At 39.4% G+C, this 17,891-nt stretch overlaps 1 protein-coding gene across 2 annotated transcripts in view; it reads left to right on the forward strand.

Moving 5' to 3' along the window:
* The window catches only part of EPHA4 (EPH receptor A4), a 153,427-nt gene extending 145,238 nt beyond the window's left edge, over positions 1-8,189 (forward strand). Inside the window, exons 16-18 of one of the 2 annotated variants that reach the window (XM_012446303.2) lie at positions 1,632-1,787; positions 2,114-3,051; positions 7,653-8,189. In XM_012446303.2, the coding sequence (XP_012301726.2) occupies positions 1,632-1,787; positions 2,114-2,228 (271 nt within the window). In that variant the 3' untranslated portion in view covers positions 2,229-3,051; positions 7,653-8,189. Of the gene's footprint in view, positions 1-1,631; positions 1,817-2,113; positions 3,052-7,652 lie in introns of those variants that run through there. The other variant, XM_012446304.2, reaches the window with a different exon arrangement.
* The last annotated feature ends 9,702 nt before the right edge of the window (positions 8,190-17,891 follow it).

Genomic DNA, 17,891 nt, shown 5'->3' on the forward strand with positions numbered 1-17,891 from the left:
GAACAAGCTTAAGAACAACCCTTAGAATTAATTGACATCAAGTGAAGATTTTCACTGTAAGGTCATTTTGACCTCGTCAGTGCTGCAGAGCCTACACTTTCCTCATTAATGCTTTTGGCTTAAAGTCAGAAGTAAATGCAAACTATTGGCTTTTGTCTAATAACAAATGTTGCTATACATCCACACTCAATTGAATATCCAGAAATCTATGCGGTCACATTTGTTATTGGCTCAAAATTAAGAGAATAATTAATCTTGATTATTTTTGCTGTAAACATGTACAGAATTTTACTCAGAAAATCAAACTTAATTGAAATAATGGACACAAAAGAAAGGTTACAATGGCAAAGTATTATTTGAACACAAAACTGATTGATAAAACAAATGTTTGTCAAAATATTTATATAAAAAAGAAATAATACAAGTCAAGTCAATTTAGATAAAAATGAACATATTTAAAATGGAATTGGATTAATTCTGCTTTGTAGAAATTAATTAAGGCATTATAGCAACTTAATTTTGTTTTTATAAGGAAAGGGTTTTTGACTGAAAATTTAGTAGTAATGATATAATTCTGATTTAAACGTTTGTACTTAAACATAGTATCACCTTGAAAATAGGTCAAAATGTTAAGATCAAACAGATGCTGTAATTTTTAAAGAAAACAGTAGTTCAAAAACTATGATTTGACAAGTCGCAGTATTTCTCTACAGGTTATTATAGTAAAGGTAGTATAAATACCCCCATGAAGGTCTACTCTATGATTATGAAGCAGCTGGATGATGAAGATGACTAACTATAATTCTCTTAATAGTTTTTATTAGTAAATGATTTTTTTATATGTCAATATCATTGGGAAAGGCAGAATTCCTGCCTGTAGCTGCTCTCGACAGTGACCTAATAGAAAACACCTGGCCTAAGAAATGAGTAAACTAATAAATAACTTAATAAGAAGTGCTTTGAATCTGTTGAAATCATTATTTAGGAACCCCAGCAAAGGAATACGAGAAGCACATTCCACAAGCCAAACAATGATCAAAGTGGCCATTCTTCTGCCAGCCTTGGCACTCGTGCTGGTCAAGCATGGGTTGATTAAAGAGGGGATTAACTCCCTGCTGTCCCAAGTTTGTTTGAATGCCCCAAGCCTGCCTGCAGACCTGGCTGGAAGCATGCTGAACTTGAATTCTTGCTGTTTTCTCTGCTTCCATCCAGTCTGGCAGGTTGCAAGCTCACGGTTTTCCTTACTTATACTTCACTAGGGTTTCCATAGTTGCTGAACCAAAGTCTGTAATATTCAGTGCTGGTAGGTTTCAGCCATGAGGGCTCTCCCAGTCTTCACCTCAGGCTTGGGTGTTAAAAGACCTGCTATGAGCATGAATGCCCTCACAGTGCCACCTAAAACAAGCGCAGGAAATAGAATTAAGAACAAATCGGATGATTGATACGTGCTTTAGCAGCTTTGTGAAATTAAGAGCAAAATATGGCATGGTTACATTTAACAACATTTGTTCCATGTCAAACCTTCTCTTAGCTTTTCAGTTCTCCTTGCCTATTTTGGGCAATCTGATTTCTGAGTCTTCCTGTCTCACTGGTAGCTCCATTCTGCTTATACCTTCTTGTTCTGTTTCTAGACCTAACACCGCCTTGTTGGATCCAAGCTCCCCTGAATTCTCTGCTGTGGTATCGGTGGGCGATTGGCTCCAGGCCATTAAAATGGACCGGTATAAGGATAACTTCACAGCTGCTGGTTATACCACGCTAGAGGCTGTGGTGCACGTGAACCAGGAGTAAGTACTCAACGATGTAACACCAAAGGGTAAATCTAGATTTAATAGTATTTTCTTTTTCTTTTGCTTTGAGCTGCATAATCATCCTACTCATTTAAAAAAAAAAAAAAACTGGAATGCCTCTCATTTTGATTGAGTATAATTTTACACAGCCTCTATAAAGTATCTACATTGTTGCATTAAATTGCTTAAACATTATAATACACCTGCCTTGTTGTGCTGTATTAATTGTGGCCGATTCAAATGTGTGTCTGCATGAAGCCCGAGAAAAGAGATTGTCAGCACCCATGACTTTTTCTGTTCCTCCTTTGTCGTCCTACGTACAGGGACCTGGCAAGAATTGGTATCACAGCCATCACGCACCAGAATAAGATTTTGAGCAGTGTCCAGGCAATGCGAACCCAAATGCAGCAGATGCACGGCAGAATGGTTCCTGTCTGAGCCAGTACTGAATAAACTCAAAACTCTTGAAATTAGTTTACCTCATCCATGCACTTTAATTGAAGAACTGCACTTTTTTTACTTCGTCTTCGCCCTCTGAAATTAAAGAAATAAAAATATCTGCAGCATTGCTTGGTGTACAGATTGCTGAAACTGTGGGGCTTACAGAAATGACTGCCGGTCATTTGAATTAGACCTGGAACAAATCTTTTCTCAGAAGTACTTTTCTGTTCATCACCAGTCTGTAAAATACATGTACCTATAGAAATAGAACACTGCCTCCGAGTTTTGATGCTGTATTTGCTGCCGGACACTGAGCTTCTGAGACATCCCTGATTCTCTCTCCATTTGGAATTACAACCATTGTATTTTGTTTGTGGCATAAATTACCATCATCTCTCTTTCACTGGAATGGAGACCATGCCCAGGAACATTTTTTTAAGGACTCAGTTGTGGCTTTTAGGGCTTGGTTCATACCATGGGGAAAAAAAAAAAATCCTAGGAGAAAGCAACGTGGCTCTAGGAGAAAGCAAGAGGCAATAGTGTTGCCTCTTCAGTGCTCAAGCCACCTGGTGGATTCCTATGACCCGGGGGCTGGAAAGAAAGGGAAAGTGGATTTTAAAGTATATATTCAAAACCCCAAGCCCCATAACCCCTAACTGGACAAATGAGGTCTGCTTCTTTGGGCCTGAGGCTGTGCCTATAAAGTCTTATTTTGGGACTCTCCAAACTTGTCGTAACTACCTTATGGATAGTGGGCTGTGACAATCTTGAATAGGGAACTTCACACTTCCCTCTAAAGAAGCAACCCCAAATCTGCAAGGTAAGTCCAAAAACCAAGAATGAATCTTTCTCCAGTGGAAACTTACTCTGTGTTTTCAACTCAATCTCATTCGAAATACTGAAAACAGAAAAATTCTCTTTCATGTATCTCAGATTGTGTTGATGTTTTTCACGATTTCAGTCCTTTTATTGACAGTGAGAGAGCGACCAAACACAGTATGGTTTCCCTGCTATTCTTCTGGGGAGAAGTGATATACGACCCCGATGAGGTCAGGCTGCTCAGAGGGATGATCCTGGACTCTTGCTGGCTGCTGGCTGTTGCCCTCCTTCACAAAGGACTCCTGTCCTTTGGTGCCATTAACTCATGGTACACATACTTACTATCTTCTGGGCATCAGTCAGCAAGCACAGGAGTGTTTCTCTCTGTCCTTCTTGGGTCATGGGTCCCGTCCTTTGGAGAGTTTACCTCGACGAAGAAGTACTGGGGAGACTTTTCCATTAGCCTCGTTTTCTGTCCTGCTCCAGGAAGGTCTGTCCCCATACAGGGCCACACAAAGAGGATTTACCAAGATGTCAGCGGTGAGACTTGGAACTCACCTCGGCTTCCTCATGATCAGAAAGTTGACCTACTGAAAAATACACTATTCATTCATAAGCCTATTAGCTTTCAACACTTCTATTTTTACGTCCCAGCATTGAGTTTGTTCATTCCTAAAAGCAAAGGACATAACTTTGGACTGGACACATTTTAACTTTTCTTTCTCTCTCTCTTTTTTGTTTTTTTAGTTATTTCATTTTTATCACTTTCAAACAGGAGTTTGGCTGATTTTAATGACCTTTTTTTCCCCTTGGTTTTATCCTGAAAGCTATTTCTTATGGAGCAAGGAATGTTAAATTTGATGCTGTCAAATCATGACAGTTTAGTAAAAACCTTTTTTGCAACATTAATTGTAAAAGCTTTTCTGTTCAGAAGGAATGTTAAATTTGTTTTTAAAACTACTCCAACGATTTTTGTTTTATCACCACTTTTGCAGAGGCCTGGAGTTCTGATATTCATGTTAAAAGCTAACAAATGTAGGACTGTTTTTTTTTCTTACTTTGTTAAAAAAGATGATGATGATGATGATGATTATTATTATTTTGAGGCAGAGTCTCACTCTATTGCTCAGGCTGGAGTGCAGTGATGCAATCTTGGCTCATCGCAACCTCGGCCTCCTGGGCTTAAGCAATTCTGCCTCAGCCTCCTGAGTAGCTGGGATTACAGGCACTCACAACCCACGCCTGACTAATTTTTGTATTTTAGTAGTGACAGCGTTTCACCATGTTGGCCAGGTTGGTCTCGAACTCTTGACCTCAGGCAATCCACCTGCTTCGGCTTCCCAAAGTGCCAGGATTACAGACATGAGCCAAAGTGCCCAACTGGCATTATATTTTAACTAACCACAAAATGTTACCTTGCATACATTGAATAATTAAAAGTTGTTTTGTTTTTTTTTTTTTCTTAAAGTCAGCATCTTAAGACAAGGTATTTTCTAAACACTGAACACATGAAAAGCAGGCCATTTCAAAAGAGAGTATGTCCATTTTGAAATAGCCTAACAAATTAACATTATATACTACACTGGTGTTGTTTTGTTCCTGCTCAGCAGGTATTTCTGTAAATGAAGTAATCAGGGAAGGATCAAAAGAGAGGTGAAGTATGAAATCTTATTTGATTCAAAGGTTGCCTTCTGAATCTTAAAAATTTTACCATATGCATACGTTAGAGTGAAGGCCAATGGAAAGGCCAAAAAAGGACTTTCCAAGTGCCTAAAATAGTATCCAGCAAGAGTAAAAGTGTTAACTTTCTCCACTGCCTCCGTGAAGTTTTAGAAGAGAAATGTGAGAACAATAGGAATGAAGCATTGTTTCCCAGGGCGCAGAGCCAGACTCTGGCATCCGGACAGCTATGGATTCTAAAGCCAACTGAAATGTTGACACTGGGAAATTCACTCCACTTTTCTTTTATAACTCAGTTCCTCCACCTGGAAATTAGAGAGATAATGATACCTTAATAATAACACCTTTCCTGATGCATGGTGTTGTTGCAAGTGTGTATGAAACACTCTTAAGTAAAACATGGTGAGCTCCGCAGAAGAAAGGTGCACTTCTTCCTCCAACCTTGTCCAAGTCTTGTTCATCTGTCTTTTACTTGTGATCCCAAATGTTTTATTACAACATGCCAGAGTGGGGTGAAATGAAGTTCAGTGGTGGGGGGGTCACGCAGTGAAGCTTCTTCACTTTAAATGGATTTATGAGAGTTTGGGGGTAAATGCATATTTATACAATGCTGGTAGACCTATCAGGTTATGCTGGCAGGATAAACATGCGTTATTTAGCCTTGACGTTTATAAAACTATTATTTTATAATGGGAAAGACAGTGATACACACAAGTTCAATTCTATTGCAATGAAAAGAACTGGATGGTAAAGACATTTTGATGTCTTCACGACTGACTGAAAGGAACAAGCCTTTGTTTATTTAGTCACAATGAATTCTCCTTAACTCATGACGCTACATAGACCACATGCTTTGTCTGGTCTCTGTTTAAGAAATTTCTCCTGATAAAGGAGTTGCCTGAATTCAACGGTGAGGAGAAGGCTTATTTCACTCAACTCTTATTCTGGCATTAAGTAGATATAACCCTTCACATTCCCCTATGTTTCACTTCACATGTCCAGTCATTTTCACATACATGCCAAGTCCCCAAACTGCCCACTTAAAATTACATATATGTTTATGTAATGTATCTTGATATCCAGATTTAAATGGAGAAGGAATTGGCAGACTGAAAGGCAACATGTGTTTGTGAGACCATTCGTTCTCCTCTAAGAATTTGTAGTAGCAAAAGAAACCATCATCCACCTAGTGTGTCCACAGGATATGGAATGCACTCTGGAGATTTAAGATCATATTTATGTTCTCCTCATTCTTCACATAAATACCTGCCCACCTGCTGAAATTCCTGCACATTCAGGTTTCAAAAACTATATTCAATGGACTTGACTGATTTCCAGAGAGGAAATAGTTAGAAAATAGATTTGATCCCTTTTCCTTCTTTTACATTATTGTCAAAATGGATAGCCTTAGTGGCTAACAAATGGCTTCTTGAAGATATGGGTAGTTATCTTCAATAAGATATGCGTAGTTATCTTGAAGATATGGGTAGTTATCTTCAAATACCCTAACCCACATTTGTAATTTTAAATTGCTTAAATAACAGTTTGTCTCTGGATAACTTATGAGCAAAGTTTCTTTCTGTTTTTTGGAGACAGGGTCTCACTCAGTCACCACTGGAGTGCAGTGGCGTGCTCATGGCTCGCTGCCACCTGTCTTCCAGGCCAAAGCAATCCTCCCTCCTCAGCCTCCTGAGGAGCTGGGACCACAGGTGTGCATAACCATGCCTGGCTATTTTGTTTGTTTGTTTTTGTAAAGACGGGTTCTTACTCTTTTGCTCAGGATGGTCTCAAACTCTTGGACTCAAGCCGTCCTCCCTCCTTGGCCTCCCAAAGTGTTGGGATTACAGGTTTGAGCTACAACACCTAGACAGAAAACTATTTCTGTCTCTCCAAATAAAGTGTTTTCTACAACTTTAAATATGGTCATTTACCACAAAAAATTAAATTTTATTCTTCTCTACACGATAAATGTACACATAGGCAAAACAAACGTGATTTCATAAAATAGGCAAAATCATCTATAAAAATGCATTTTGGTGTCAATTACTGCCTTTCGCTTGAGGCCACCAGCTGCTAAATATGACCACCATGGTGGGAGGTATAGTCCAGTAAGTAAGCTGGAGAGTCGGTTGTTGCAAATGAAAGAAGGGAACTTACTTCGTTTGCTTTGAGTTGATTATTTGACACATATATGGACAATGAGGAGCCATGAGGATTCCATTGCTGCATACCAGCCTTGTTCGATCCCAGGCTGATGTCTAGAATTCTAGCCTGCAGCTGATTAATTCTTGGTATGCAGAAGGAGGCTTGAGCCCAGACCTCTGTCGTTGACAGAGCAAGTTTCTCCTTGTGTCCCGTGTTCCCTCTCTCCTGCCTGTTTACACGTAAAGAGCATGGCTCTTTCACTACATTATGCACTTCTATTTATCAGGAGTTACTCTCTTGTTAAGAAAAACAACACTTCTTTTCACTTCTTAGTTTAAATTTTTTCAATCATTATTGTTGACTTCAGATTGTGAACTGAAGTCAGGATTTTCATTTCTAAGACAGGCTGTTCAACATAGTGGTTAAAACATAAATATTGACTAGGACTTTGTGGGGTCTAATCCCAGCCTTGCCACTCTAGAGGGTATGGCATTGGGTAGGGTACTCAGCCTCTTTATGCCTCAATTTCTCATCCATATAATGGAAATAAGAATAGTACCTATCTCAGAGTTGTGATTAAGCTGTCAGTGAACATTTTTGTTATTATAATTGCTATTTTTCAGAAGAGGAAAATATAATTTGTGATTTCCCCCGAACTACTTTTACTGAAGGATATCAACTTCTATGAACCTATATATTCTTTCTAAAAATAGTGGTTGACAATTGGCTAGCAGTATTGGTGGCGTTTTGTCTAAAGTCTTGCTCTTTTATCTACAGGGAGTAGATTCTGCTATCTTGGCCTCACAGCCCTTCCTGTTGATTACAAAGCCCATGGAAGAAAACAGAACACACCCTTCTCAGTTCCGTCTAAATGTGTTTCTTCTGCTTCAATTACGCCAGTTCTGGGGCAAAGAGACTGATGAAACAACACCCATACCTGAAAAGAATAAATGTGTCTCTTTCAAATCCCCTTTCCCAGTGAAAGAAACAGCAAAACACTTAAGATTCAGCATCTGTTTTCCACTTGCACCGAGGAATGCACTGTTCGCAGCACCAGCTCTGCAGAGCCCTTGCCCCGGACTCTTTGCTGTTTTATTTATATGTATTTCCATATTTCATTCCTGTATGTCACTGCTGCATCGGTGTGGCAGCAAGTGACGAAATGCTACAGGTCTTACTATGGACACCAGGTCAGGTGCAATCACACAAAACAAAGCCAGTTCCATGAGCTGCCTACGATATGCATTGCGGAAGTAACATTTTACCCAGGGTGTGCCATTGCAGTGATATAAATATATTTTTTTCTTAGACTAAATATGAGCTGACTATCTCTTTTGATGTGTGTACATAGGTATGAGTGTGTTTGTATGCGTGTATGTCTGTGTGTGTGTGTGTGTGTGTGTGTGTAGCCTCATGCTTAGAACTACCCGTGAATGTTGTGGAATGCGACACCTGGAGAGATCTGGTTTTCCACCAGTTTCAAGATGAAGAGCCACATGATACAGTGACCCTGGAGACTGTCCCCTTGGAAAGACAACCCAGAGATGTTCAGTGTCCTGTATCTATACGTGTATTTTATAGCTGTCACACTAACCTTAATAAGAATTCTACAGCTTTGGACAGAGGCGTTTTCACCTTAATGGTGAAGTAATTTAAAATATAAATCCATTCAGGTGACAACCCATCATCAAAATTACAAATTCTGATTGAACTCATCTGAGTCATCCGTTCCTTGATGGAGAGAGGGAAGGAGATGGAATGTGTATGGTAACCCCAAATGGAGTACAAGTAGTCTTTGTTTTCCTGCATAAATGGACTAATTGAATGCGAACAAATATATGCAATTCATATACTTTTGGAGATGAACGTAGATATGTGTGTCAGCTTTGAAATTATGTGTCCTGGATTAATACTTTGTCTCCCAATATCACAGAAAAATACATGCCAGTGACTCTTGAGGTTAAGGTAGTTGGGATGAAATGGCCTCAGGCAATTTCAGATTCCCAAATTACCAGGAAGGTTTTACAGTAATTAATATGTAGCTAACTCCTATTGCCCTCACAAGAGCATCAGCCTTCTAGAATCAGAGCTCCGGAGTGTGACGATTCAATATTGATATATGATATGTATACCAAACTCCAGCCAATTTACTGCCATTTTTCATAATCTGAGTGGCTGCCTTGCTTATCCTAAGCTATGGTTGCAGAAACTGTGGCCATTTATATAAGCTATAACATCAAATCAGGGAAAAATGAGGAAAAAAAAGATTCCGAACCATTTATTGTTGAATAAGTAGAGAAAATCATCGATAAATATTTATTATATTCTGACAGGGTGTGCGGCATTGTATTCTATGCCAGAGTGACAAAGTTAATTCACCCCTTTTTGGGGACCTTAATATATTTTTTAAGGGATGTGCCTATGCATTGATGCCTGAAAAGTATGTATAAAGAAATGAGGTTGAATCTCTGAGCAGATCATCTTTTACAGAGGTAAGAGTAGGAGGCCAACTTTCAGGGTCTGGGTCTAGCCCTTGAGCAAGCCCTGGCCGAGTCAGCTCCAATGCTAACTCACAGGCTGATCTGTAGAGCAGCGGGAAGTTACTCCCCTGCACCAAATCAAGTAGCTTCACCTTGTGTATGTAGGCCCCAAGTTCTTTTTTAGCAATCTTACAAATGGAATGTTCTGGTGTGTTGAAAAACGTTCTTATTTTAAAGAAAGGTTGTGCTCACTACACTGCTGGTGTGTGTGTTCCGAGACCTCTTGTATTCAATCTGTGAAGGATATGTGTATTAATCCATACACCCATGTAGCCTCAATATTTGTCTGAAGACACTTAAATTCTGACCCGTAAAGGAAAATTCTAGAAGCAATATTTTCACTTATTTAACATTCTCCAAACAACATCAAGCATTGATACACACTGAAGAGTGCATTTATTTTTTGTATCACTCTAAGTATATTGGAATATGCAAGGACTGTGGTTATAATTAGAATGTATAAGGCATATTATATTTAGTTCATACTGAAAAAGAAATTAACAGAACATCGTTTGGTTCACACTTTCCAAAATTTGAGCGATTTCTTGAGTTAGACATAGATTTTCTATTTTGTTTTAATTTGTCAAGATATTTTTCTTCCCTTCATGAACTTTAGGTACACATAACTTATGTCATTTATTTATGGTCTTTTATACCTAGTTTGTAAAATTGTAAAATAGCAAACTAAATGCAAAGAGTTTGCATTTGAAAATAATAAAGTAGTTGCCGTATACAACCCTGAAATCTAATTGTCTTTTCAATAACTTGCTATATATATGGTGTGCCTAGATGAATTAATTATTTGTTGTCATTTAATTAAAACAAAATATCTTAAATTCCAATTGAACATACTTAGAGGTTAAAAATTATTATCTTCTAAAGATTCCTCACCCTTGAGAACAACGCATTTGAAAATCTGACTTAGGCCATTGTAATTAAGGCTACAGACTTTGGTTGACATTCAGGCTTCACCACTTACTAATTATACAGTCTAGGGCAAGTCTCTTCTCTCTGCCCATTTCCTTTCTTGTATGATAATTACAATGCAAGAGCTTTAAAAAGATTAAATATATTGAAACATTTAGCACAGTGTCTAACATCCAGCCAGAACTCAACAAATGGTGGTGATTCTTGGTAGCCTTTTTGATTACATAAACTTTCTTCTTCAATACCCCCAGTTTTATACCCTCTCTTAAATCCTTGTCACCGATCCAAGCAACCAGCTACGCATCCTTGCCAGGTGCTTTCAACCTAGGATGCATGGATCCTTGAGGGTACACTGGTGCTCCAGCAGGTCCGACAGCATCCCTAAGACCGAGCAAATGTCAATTATTATATTTGCATATGTGTTTTGATGGGGAGGTTTTCAAAATTTCATCAAATTCTAAATGCAATGGGATACAAAAATTTTAAGGACCATGGTTTTTAGGATGAATGCTCTCTTCATGATGCTATTTCATTAAATTATCAATTGGGCGAAGTCCCTATTGATCGAACATCAGGTTTAAGTTTTATTTTAGTATCTCAGCTAAAGTCCCTAAGAGCAGCAGTTGGCTTAAGAGGGCAGGGGTGTGCCTTTAGTGTTACTGGCAACATTGTGCAACATGGGTCTTAAAAAGAATTTCAGAACCTGGATTATGTCTGGTTACTTTGTGTTTATGCCTTACTTAAGCTGCTCTCTAGAATCAACTATATTAATATGGATGGTAGTTGGCTGCATATCTGTGACTTGAAAGAGATTAGGTTTGGCATTTTCTCCATCATTTGTTTGGGAAGACAGAGTGGCAACCCACAAAGTGTTTTTCCCTGCATGTTCTAAAATGAGCTAGTAGGGTTGTATCAAAATTGCCACATGTAATTTTTTTTAATTTTTTTTTTTTTTGAGATGGAGTCTCAGTCTGTCACAGAGGCTGAAGTGCAGTGGTGTGATCTCAGCTCACTGCAACCTCCACCTCCCAGGTTCAAGCGATTCTCCCGTCTCAGCTTCCCAAGTAGCTGGGACTACAAGCATGCCTCACCACACCCATCTAATTTTTGTATTTTTAGTAGAGACAAGGTCTCACCATGTTGGCCAAGCTGGTCTCAATCTCCTGACCTCAAGTGATCCACCCACCTTAGTCTCCCAAAGTGCTGGGATTACAGTCATGAGCCACTGCACCCTGCCTAAATGTATAAGTTTAAGAAGTACAAGTGCAGTTTTGTCACATAGATAATACTGCATAGTGGTGAAGTTTGAGCTTTTAGTTTAACCATCACCCAAAGCACGTACATTGTACCTGTTGAGTAATTTCTCCTCCCTCAGCCCCTTTCAAAGTCTCCAATGTCTATTATTCCACATTTGGTGTCCAGACACAGGTAAGCTTAACAGTAATTTTGAGATTAATTTTAGTGTAGTGTAACATTGCATTTCATGTTATTTGGGCTAATGAATGCAAGCTTCTAATAAATGACCCCATATTCTCAGCGGCTTCACAAACAAAATTTATTTCTAGCCTAATTCACAGTGTGATGAAGATCTAGAGGATTTTCCTGGCAACTGTTTTCCATGCAGTGACTCATGGATCCAAGCTCCTTCCCAGTTGCAACGCTTCCATGTTCATTATGTGACTGAGGGCGCTACGTAAGGGAAAGAGAATGCGGATAATTGTGTTGAAAGCTTTATGACCTGGTTTAGAAAAAGCTTCTATTTCAACTCCCTTTATCTCATTGGCCAGAACCCAATCACATGAACCAATCATAACCATGCAGGCTGAGAAACGTAGTCATCTTGTATGCATAGGAAGAGGAACTGAAAGTGTCCAGTGGCTGGAGAGCCTCTACCACAAGTAAAAAGGAAAATCATCACCTAGAAAAAGTCGGGAAGTGTCTTGTAGACGCAAATGCAACTACAAGCTTTGAGTTTGATCTCCCACAGGCATCAAATGGTCACTTCCCCTGAGATGCTGAGAAGCACGAACAACATTCAGACTTGCTGTAACATTTGCATTTGCATTTTCGTTTACCCAGATGCTTCAGAAATTGCAATTTCCTTTCTGCACTGCAGATCTCTATACTTTCTCTAGGAACAATCTTCTGTTTATACATGAAAGGGCCTGCCTTTCAGGGTTTAAATTGCCTTAGCCACTCAGAATCCCTAGGAGGAAAGAGGTGGGTGGAGAGCATAAAATAAACCCTAATACCAGGCAAGACATGTGAAACATTCTTTTCCCTTTGAAAAATAAAAATACAACCAGAACGTGCAAGAACACACCACCCTAGCCCCTTGACATCTGTCAGCTAAGCTAGACCTTAAAACTTTGATCTAAGGCTTCATCAGAATTGGAGCCAGTGCCCACACTTACAAGATGTCATTCTTTTTAACATATTTGAACACTCACTGAATACCAGACATGGTACTAAGCTCTATTTGAATTCTCACAACAACCTAGGATGAAAGTACTCTTATCCCCATTTTATAGGTGAGAACACTAAGGCATACAGCAAGTCCAAGGCTGCCCTACTAATGAGGATTAGAGTTTGGGATTTAAACACAAGCTGCTGGACTCCAGCTATTTGCTCCTAACCTCTATACAACCTGGCACACTCAGTGATGAGCCAAGTTGCTCCATCCTATCTCATTAAACAGTTTATCGAGTGTGTCTATTTCAGTTTGATGACAGTGTTACAGGCCATTGTTAGCAGGTTTATATGCCATTGCATTCTTCCCTCAACACTGCTGGCCTATTCTGTTGCTGAAGAGCTTATTGTTTTACTGATTTGTCATGTTGCTCGTTTATTTTTGGTAAGCTCTAGTGGAAGAAAACTGTAACATAAATACAATGTTCATCTAACACGCCGTGTTTTGTAAGAATTCATCTCCACATTCTACTTTTTACTAAAAGCAGAGTACAATCTGTTATCACTAAGATTCAGCTATGTGATATATAACTGGGGAGAAGGTAGTGATTTTCTTTAATTATCATTTTTGTGTTCTAAGCATAAAAGCCATGGATAGCACTTGTCAAATGCCATTCTTCACTTTGATGATGGCCTGTGAGACAGAGAGACTAGTCATTAACTAAATAGAAGCAAAAAATGGATCCCAAGACAAGAGGAAAATTAACTGAGGTAGAGACGGAGCATGATGTAATCAAATACTTATGTGAATTTTTCTTTGGCTACTTTTTGGCTGCGTGACCTTGGGCAAATCACTTAACCTCCCCGAAATTCTGTTTACTCATTTTTAAAATAGGAGAAACTTCTCCTTATTTTGTCAGAATGTTCTGAGAACTCAGAGTAATAAAGCCTATGGAAAACTGCTATGGAAAGCAGGAGCTACAAACACAGATGTCTATATGGACCAGTCAGGCCATGTGAATGAGTGCATTCACATGAGATGCTGCTGTCCAAATGTAGCACAACAGAGAGTGGGTATTTAGATGTGACGTTAGGTTGATAAGTTGTCAATGAGTATTATTCAGGGGAAGATAGGTTAGGGCAGGGAAGTCTCTACGACCTAATAACATAGGGTAACAGTGATGTATTTCCCAATTTTTTTTTTGTATATTCACAAGGCACATTGATATATTATAGGTTCTGAGAAGCCCCGTAGTAAAGAAACCAATTTTGCCAATGTAACCTAACCTTTTGCAAATCTATTTGGAAACGAATCTCTTTTAACATCTCCATGAAATGAAAGTTCTCTGAAATACATTTTGGAAATCTATTCTTTGGGGTGTCAGATGAAAAATCCAGAAGACTCACCCCATGTTGCAAGCTAACAGCTCCACAGTCTATACAAAAGCTCACGTCTCTTGAATCCTCTACCTCTACACCCCAAGGCATATTCCAAGTTTTTAGCTAGATTTGCAGCAGAGTGGAGATTGGCTTTTTTACATTGCTGACGTAGGTGGCTGCAGGACTGACTGGGGATAAGGCACGTATGATGTAGAGCAAGTGTTACAGAGATTATGCTGCTGGAACACAAGAATGTTCAAGTCCTGCTTTCAGAGCTCATGTAGGTGGTTTTAAATCGTGAAGGGTACAGTGTGCCCCAAGGTCATGACCTAAGCTAAGATGTTTGAATTCTTCCAGTTATAGTAAAGAACCAAATGGATTTTGACATGAAAAAATGCATGACACACTTAAATCAACAAGCAAATTAAGACGTGTAGCTAGAGTGGGCTTTTGCCTCAGTTATTTTACCCTTTCCTTTGGAGGAAGTGCCTTGAGCCATTGACGGCTCCCAGTTGATCGGGTAATAGGCCCCTGACATATCTTATTTCTGGCAGTTGCCCTCGACATAATTCTTTGTTTATAGGACTGCTGTAGAAAACTTGATGAATACTCAGAAGAAAATAGAATTAGGACCTACGGACCCCGGTTAAAATCAACTTAGTGGAACATAGACATTGCTTTGTGCGGAGCTGGAAAAGATAGCCATGAGAGAAAGTGGCTTTAACATACACCCAGAGAAACTATATATTATACACATAATATGTAAGAGGCAATTATGGCCTAGTAATCTGCAATGTATCACTACCTAGCAATCAGATTGACATATTCTAATGAGACCCATGTTGTTTGTAATCAGACTGGCATTGCTTATTCAGAGCTCTATTCCATAAGATGCACTTTTAAATGGCTCAGATTGCACCAGATGCTATAAGAAATAGCATTCCGTTTTATTCCATTACCAGCATTTTCTCCTCTTCCAATTAGCATAATTTAAAATCAGCCAGAGGCAAATGTGAGGGGGCTAAAAAGTGGCAAAGAAGTTCAAGAAATGCTTGATAGAAAAAGGCAAGAAGACACTCATGCAACCATTTTTTTGTGTGGGAAAGAGAATACTGCAATTAATAGAGTTCTTTAAATTGCTCAGAATTTATTTCTGTGACTTACTGAAATATTAGAATCTCTCAAGGGGCTAATTGCCCCTAGGTTCTTCTTGCTTATGCATTATCTTGTGGATGACATAATAAAATCGCCACCTCATTTACCATTCAGTTAATGTTTAATGGAGTTCATCTTTCTCCCCCCTCAATATATCCAGGAACTTACAGAATCAAAACAGACTTTTATTTGTAAAATAAGAAGATCCTCATAAACTGCCTCTTTATAAGTTAGGTCCTATTTATAAAATTCCTGAAGTTAAAACCTGAGCTAGGATGATAAATGTTTTCCCTTGGTGTAAACTGTAATGATGCTATAGTTCTTGTTTTTAAAGTAAGGGTTGGCATCTGATACCAGGAGACTAATTTTCCAAGGATGCACATACCCCAAATCCTCATGTTATCTTCCCAGTAAGGCAAAAACTCCTTAGGTGGCATCTCAGGCTTTTGCTGGTAGCTCACCCAGTATTCACTCCCCTTTGATTCTCTTCCTAATGGCAGCTAACAGATTTTGAGAAGCCATGTTCTCTCTTTATTTCATTTGACTGAGACTGGCCCATCCCCAGCTATAAGTTACACTAAAGGGTCCGAACCCTAGTAAGCCCTTGATCAAGTGACTGGCTCAGAAGTGGTCCAGTCAGAGTGAAACTTGAATTTTCCTTTCCATGATGTGAGAAGCATTTTTTAATCCCTTTTCCTCATTCCCATTGAAACATGACACCATTTCCTCCAGTAACCATTTTGGGATCATGTGAAAAACATTCTCAGGATGAAGGTGACATGGAGGTGAGGAGAATCCCAGGGAATAGCTGGACCCAGTGGGATACTGGAGCCACCTTGTACCACCTCATGAGAGCTGATTGGTAAAATTTAAGGAGTTTTATGAGCCCATTAGGGTCATCTTGGCAGCTCAAAATTGGTCATGGTAGGAGTATTTACACCACAGAAATCTGCAAACACTGTAAATAAGGGCTGCTATTTCTTTTTCTCCTCTTCCTTCTCCTTCTCTTTTCTGTTCCTTCTTCTCTTCCTCCCTGTCCCCATAGAGCTGGTTCTTAAATATTCACCAGCTTACCTCAGGATGTGTCTCTGAGAGAGCCATAGCTGAAGCTTGGTTTATTCATTCACTTTTCACATTAGAAACCAGAAACTATTGTTTAAGCCAATTTGACCGAGGCTTTCTGTATTCTGTTCCTGTTAACCAAAAACAAATCCACCATGGCCAAGAACGTTCTACATAATTATAACAGTTAACCTTCATGGAGCCTTTTACCAAGGACCAAGAACTGTGCCAAGGATTCAGTCACTACAGGTCAAACAAACCATTCACCTCTACGAAGAACGTACTTTATCATTTCTAACGCATAGATGAAGAAACCAAGCCTTGGAGTGCTGATACGGTTTGGCTGTGTCCTCACCCAAACCTCATCTTGAATTGTAATCCCCATGCGTGAAGGGAGGGACCTCACAGGAGGCGACTGAATCATGGCGGTGGTTTCCCCCATGCTAGTCTCGTGATAGTGAGGGAATTCTCACGAGATCTGGTGGTTTAAAAGTGGTGGTCTCCCCTGTGCGGGCTCTCTCTCCTGCCACCTTGTGAAGAAGGTGCCTTTACTTCCCCTTTGCCTTCCACCGTGTTGGCAAGTTTCCTGAGGCCTCCCCAGCCATTTGGAACTGTGAGTCAACTAATCCTGTTTCCTTTATAAATTACCCAATCTCAGGCAGTTCTTTATAGCAATGTGAAAACAGACTAATAGAAGAGCAAATGTCACTTACCCAAGCTTCAAAGAGACCTACTTAGAATTTTCCAAAGGCATAAAGCCTTTTCATACCTCCGTGCCTGACCCAGGCTGTTTCTTCTTTTTATCAACCGTGTCCACCTGGTTAGTGCCTACTCCTCCTTCAGGATTCTGAGTCAGTGCCTCCTGGAGGTTTTCTTCATTCTCTTAGTCTGAGCTGGGTGACTCCTCACAGCACCTTGCCCTTATCTTATTTAGAGTGCTTTCAACAACGTAGAGTTCTTAGTGATTTTATTGCTGGCTTCCCCTGTTAGACTGCAAGATCAACAAAAGCAAGAATCTCTCTTTTGCATATCTTCATGCCTAAGATGATGACTGCCACATGGTAGCTGCTTAATCAGTGTTGGCTGAATTACTTGAAACAAAGAATGAATGAATACATCCTTGTGATTTGTTTTTATTACACTAAAACTCAAGAAAAAAAATTAATGCTGAGGCCAGGCATGGTGGCTCACACCTGTAGTTCTAACACTTTGGTAGGCCCAGGTGGGTGGATCACTTAAGCTTAGGAGTTCGAGACCAGTCTGAGTGACATAGCATGACCCTATCTCTACAAAAGAAACCCACAAAAATTAGCCAGGTGGTACATGCCTGTAGTCCCAGCTACTCAGGAGGCTGAGGTGGGAGGATCATTTGGGCCTTGAAGGAGAAGGTTGCAATGATCATGTCACTGCACTCTAGCCTGGTGACAGAGTGAGACTCTATCAAAAAAAGAAAAAAAAAGAAGAAATGCTGTCATTACCCTTGGCATGTATTCTTACATTAAGTATGTGAATTTTCATAAACTATCAAAAGTCTTTGTCTTTT

Source organism: Aotus nancymaae, unplaced genomic scaffold (assembly GCF_030222135.1).
Source record: "Aotus nancymaae isolate 86718 unplaced genomic scaffold, 86718_ANA_hifiasm-v0.15.2.pri h1tg000008l, whole genome shotgun sequence".
Lineage (NCBI taxonomy): Eukaryota > Metazoa > Chordata > Mammalia > Primates > Aotidae > Aotus > Aotus nancymaae.